We start from the raw sequence: 5,793 nt of genomic DNA on the forward strand, positions 1-5,793 counted from the left end.
CTCCCCCACACCAGAGCACTACATATCCCAGCATGTCCCCTCCCCCACACCGGAGCACTACATATCGCAGCATGTCCCGTCCCCCCACACCGGAGCACTACATATCCCAGCATGTCCCCTCCCCCACACCAGAGCACTACATATCCCAGCATGTCCCCTCCCCCACACCGGAGCACTACATATCGCAGCATGTCCCGTCCCCCCACACCGGAGCACTACATATCCCAGCATGTCCCCTCCCCCACACCGGAGCACTACATATCCCAGCATGTCCCCTCCCCTAAACCAGAGCACTACATATCCCAGCATGTCCCCTCCCCCACACCGGAGCACTACATATCGCAGCATGTCCCGTCCCCCCACACCGGAGCACTACATATCCCAGCATGTCCCCTCCCCCACACCGGAGCACTACATATCCCAGCATGTCCCCTCCCCCACACCAGAGCACTACATATCCCAGCATGTCCCCCTCCCCCACACCAGAGCACTACATATCGCAGCATGTCCCGTCCCCCCACACCGGAGCACTACATATCCCACCATGTCCCCTCCCCCACACCGGAGCACTACATATCCCAGCATGCTCTGTGTATCCTTCCTCCACCTAGAACTGAACTACAAAGTCCCAGCAAAGCCCACAAGCTCCAGAACTCAGCCCCCCTCACCTGCTGGGAGTTGTGATTCTTTTGCTGCTTTAGACCAAAACAGCTCCCCTGCCCACCTCCTCTCCAAACCCCTTCCATTCCACCAATGTCCCTTTTATCAGCATCTTCCAGGACTCGTCTCTATTCACACCTGTCCCTGATTCCGGAGACATTTTCCTGAAGCCTCCGCCTGGAGAAAATCTCCGCCCACTTGAGTGTGATTTTTCACCACCACTTAATATTCAGAGGCATGTTATTAGGGTGGGCGGGGCTGCTGCTGACGTCCTGAGCATCTGTTCAGCTCCGCCCGCCCACCCGCAAGTCTCCGCCCACTCGAGGCTATAATTTTTCTCCACCGTGAGAATAAATCTACAGCGCATGCGCTGTTAAGGGCAGGGGATTGACACATGCGCAGTAAAGGCCCGCCGTCAGCTGTGCGAATGACGTAGCCTCACCGGAAGTGACGGGGTGAGCGAAAATCACGGGTCGCATGAAATTTTACAACACCGGGTTGCGTCCTTTAACTAAGCCTCCAGGCTCCTTCAGAGAAGCTAGCCTTGCGCACGGCCTTCTCCTGAAGAGTCCTCCCCTGGGGCTCCTCAGTTGCTGGGCCTCTCCCTTCAAATGATGCGGCACCTGACCACCCTCGAATCAGTAGGCCCCGAAATCCAGTCAGGCCTGTCCCTGCAGTTGCGTCGCCTCCGGCCAGCCAGCCCTGAGACTCGGGATGCATGCTTCCACACCCCAGGCCAGGAGGGCAACGGGGCTGGATCAGGAGGACCACCAGAACCAAAGAGACAGAAAATCAAGAGGGCCCCCCTGAACCACATGGTGTCGATAACTTAAATACCATCCCCCAGAATGCACAGCAGGAGAACACTCCCACTGGGCTGGTTCCAAAAGAACAGTGCCATTCAATACACCCAGCTACACTGCGTTTCTACTCTTGCCGGCGGTGACAGCGACACCTGCGGTCAAGGAGAACCCAGTGCAACCCAGCTGGACTGGTACTGAAACCAGAAATTTAGACTGTCGTTTCATGCAAATTAACTTTAGGAAAAAACATAGCGCCTGCTTGTCAGGAGCCAGCGCTACAATTATAAGGGCTGTGTAAATCTACACTCACAGCCTGCTAGTCTTCTACAAGACCTGGACACTGGTTTGGAGACTTCTTCCCACCAAAACTCTTTGAAGTCTCCAAACTCTGGAACCCAATCCAGAAAATCCAAAGCTGTTTTTCTCTGCTCATAGTTGATAATATGGAGCCCTGCACTCTGCATACGTGAGAACCCTGCGTCATTTCTACGTCCATTCTCACAGCAGGGCCTCCCTCTCGCACACTCTCTCTCTCTATATGTATGTGTGCATATATATATATATATATATATATATATATATGTGTGTGTGTGTATATATATATATATGTATATATATATATATATATATGTGTCTATATGTGTGTGTGTGTGTATATATATATATATATATATACATACACACACACACAGTATATACACTATATTACCAAAAGTATTGGGACACCTCTCTTTACACACACATGAACTTTAATGGCATCCCAGTCTTATGGACCTTGCTTTGTTTGCTTGCTTTGTGCACTGGTGCACAGTCATGTTGGAACAGGAAGGGGCAACCAGAGAAATGGATTTGGCAACAACCCCTCAAACAAATATATAAAATAGTAGCAACTACAGTTGGTGTTAAGCCACTGGTCCAGAGAAAAGTGTTCCTGCGCTGCCCTCTAGTGTCTTAACTATATTTTTCTCATATTAATACATCAAAATCATGAAAAATACAGAGCAGCCCTGTAAGAATTCAACTTATAAAACATACTGTAACCTATTGTGCATAAAAATAAATCCTTATGACAATATATGTGCTCAAGTGTCCATCAACAGTTCAAATCCAAATGTGATTTAATTCAGAATGATATAGTGCATATCCGTGATTTATAAATTATCCCTAGAAATCAACTAACATTCCATGAATTCAAGTAAAAATCTACTGCTGCTCACTCCAACCTTCACCTTGTGTCCACCTATCCACCAAACTCTCACCTTCTTTAAACGACCTGTATATAATATCGAGGTCACAGATTGCCTTTTTCTGCCTTTTTATTGGGGACTAGTAGTATCACCCACTCAATTCAGATCCTTCTCTCCTCCTCTTAGGTAATATCACTCAGGAAAAAGCATATTGATCTCTCATAGTGCTTTCGGTAAAATTCAGTTTATTTATTAAAATCATGAAAGCCATGCATTCACATGTACAGGTGCGCTTCAATTCTTATGCCCCGTACACACGGTTGAAAATTCAGACGGAAAAGGTCCGATCGGATTATAATGTTGGAAAATCCGATCGTGTGTGGGCTCTATTGGACTTTTGAGAGCAGGATCTCAAATTTTCCGACAAAAAAATATTTTTTAGAGATAATTCGGATCGGACAAAGTGTCACGCATGCTCAGATCCAATTATGAGAACAAAGCTATTGGCTAGCTTTAGTGCTTAATCTATGATTAAGCACTACAGCTAATGCAAAACGTCAGCAATTTTTCCTTGTTCGCTGTGTTTGTTGAGCTGCGATGTGATTTTCCAATAAAAGAAAGTGGTTTTCTGAAGAGTGCGGCAGTCCAGAGCTTGTTTTTCGTCTGTTGCTAGTGGTAATAGCCAGCACTTGTGGCTTCCCAGCCGAAGAGACAGTTTACAGCCTGCATGTGTGCTCCTGGAGCAGTGAGATCCCTCTTCCTCAACGTAGTCCCATCGTAACGAACGAACATCATCACGTTCCGAACGATCGGATTTTCCGACAACTTTGTCCGACCGTGTGTATGCAACACCAGTTTAGGACAAAATTAGTCGGAAAAAATCTGATGGATTTTGTTGTCGGAATGGCCGACTGTGTGTACAGGGCATTAGTGCATAGAAGCAAAAGTGCTTTCCTCCTAATGTCCACCAGGTGTCACTATACATGCGGTGACCAGCATTTTTTTTGCACTGGAAGAACTCGGGTCACTGCTGGGATACACAGAAAATATTTGTTTTCTATTTGCTCTGTTCTCATTGCAACACAGCTGCAATAAAAAGCAGACATGGTAAATTTTATCCCAGCACCGTCAGGGCTGGGCTCAGCCCTTCCTTCTCTGAGCTGGCCGCTCAGCTGTCGGCTATTTGCCAGCTCCTATCTCTCCACAGGTACTCAGCTGTTGATGATATCCTGCTCGTCAGTCCTGCCTACTTAAGCCGTCCAGTCCAGAGGAGCTCTGCTTTCGCCTTGGTCAACATCACAGAAACCATCTCCTGTGATCCTGTTCAACACTTACTTTGCTGACATCCCTTCTGGCTCCAGATCCTGCTTGCTGTTCCATTACATTGAACCCTGACTTCTGGCTTGGCTGACTATCCGTTCTGCTATCCACTTTTTACTTTTATTATTAAGTTTGATTTAACCTCTTGCCAACCGCCTCAGACCGGCAGAAGGGATCGTACAAATTATGTGTATTTTTGTTGTTTTGGTTGAACTAGATGGACTTGTGTCTTTTCAACCTAACTAAGTAACTATGTAAAAAATGTCACTCTCTAGATGTGCAAAGCTGGTAGAGACATCCCCAAAAAGACTTGCAGCTGTAATTGTAGAGAAAGGAGGTTTTACAAAGTATTGACTCAGGGGGGCGCCATACAAATGTACCCCACACTTTTCACATATTTATTTGTAAAAAATGTTGAAAACCATTTATCATTTTCCTTCCACTTCACAATTATGTGCCGCTTTGTGTTGGTCTATCACATAAAATCCCAATAAAATACATTTACGTTTGTGGAGAATTTCAAGGGGCCAGTCCGCTCTTCTCCCCAGCGGCGGGTATGTTCTCTGAGAGAGGCAGAGGTTGGCTGGGTGAGTAATGCTATGTTTGGGACAATTTATTTGGGGTTCTGTGTGGATACCGGCATTGGGGGACTGGAATTACTGAATAACCCGTCTGGGGTCTCCTCCTGTGTTAGTCTGCTGCCGAAAGGGCGAGAGATGTGATGTGAGTCACTTTGGACGGGGGGCACAGGGAACCCAGAATCCCTTGAGGAAGTTGGGAAATCATTGTTTCAGCTCACCATGCACCTATTATGTCTATTAGGGACACAGGGTCACAGAGAACCCCAGTCTAATCTGTACTAATTGGACTCGCTGTACAACCACACTGGAATGTTGTTTGTGTAAATATATATATATATATATATATATATATATATATATATATATATATATATATTGTATATTATCTCATACTATGGTGTGCCATGTGTTGGGTCATTTGGGGTGTGGCTGTATTCCATTATTCTATTGTTTGTGTTTGCCTTGTGAGCAATGTATTATGGGATAGATATTTGTATTTGTGTTCCTAGCATGTAAATCGGGGGCAGGGCAGAGAGGGGAGGGGAAAATTCCTTCAACAGCCCTCCCTGCTGATAAGGTGGTCTATTGTTCAATTGTTTGAATGCCTGTGTGTTCCTTATTGCTAATTGGACAGGTTACCCCACCCTGAATCCAAGGCAGGGGGCACTGTCCCTGAGTGGATATCTGTTAATACATGCGTTTCAATAAAAAGTCAATTTTCCAGCTTTGTAACTGAGCTAGTCTCAACTGGTTCTTGATTACAATATTCCGCTGTAAAATCTGATACATGAAGGTCCAGGTCGGAGGAAGCAGTCTACTAACGGAAGCACTCAAGCGGAGTGTGGGACGGGATCCGTTACAATCCCTATGCTTCACAAAGCCTGTGCAAGAGAGCAGAGCTGTGGGAGGGGTCCAGCAGGCCACACCCACTACAGGCTGTCTGCAGAAAACTACAGGAGGGGGGTGGAGACAAGACCAGTCACCCTGCACACAGAGAGAGAGCAGCAGTGAGCGGTCTTTATTACAGGAAGTCTCACACTGGATTACTGCACAGATCTGGAAGAAATACACAAATCTCACCAAGATTTCAGGAAAAATACATATGACTCTTGGACAGTATTTGCTGGGTTCAGCTTTACACCTTTATTTTCAAATAAATATTAAATCTGCATTAAATCTGTAGTTTTCATGGTGTATTCCTGCACAGGTATTCTGCATACAGTTACACAATGACATTGTGAA

At 46.1% G+C, this 5,793-nt stretch overlaps 1 protein-coding gene across 1 annotated transcript in view; it reads right to left on the reverse strand.

Annotated features, from left to right (window-relative positions):
• Positions 1 to 835, reverse strand: part of LOC143927599 (acyl-coenzyme A thioesterase THEM4-like) — a 4,382-nt gene extending 3,547 nt beyond the window's left edge. Inside the window, exon 1 of the mRNA XM_077451756.1 lies at positions 799 to 835. Coding sequence (XP_077307882.1) covers positions 799 to 820 — 22 coding nt within the window. The 5' untranslated portion in view covers positions 821 to 835. The remainder of the gene's footprint in view (positions 1 to 798) is intronic.
• Between the last annotated feature and the right edge of the window lie 4,958 nt (positions 836 to 5,793).

This window comes from Lithobates pipiens, unplaced genomic scaffold, assembly GCF_037356315.1.
Source record: "Lithobates pipiens isolate NorthernLeopardFrog02 unplaced genomic scaffold, aLitPip1_a1.2 Scaffold_23, whole genome shotgun sequence".
NCBI lineage: Eukaryota > Metazoa > Chordata > Amphibia > Anura > Ranidae > Lithobates > Lithobates pipiens.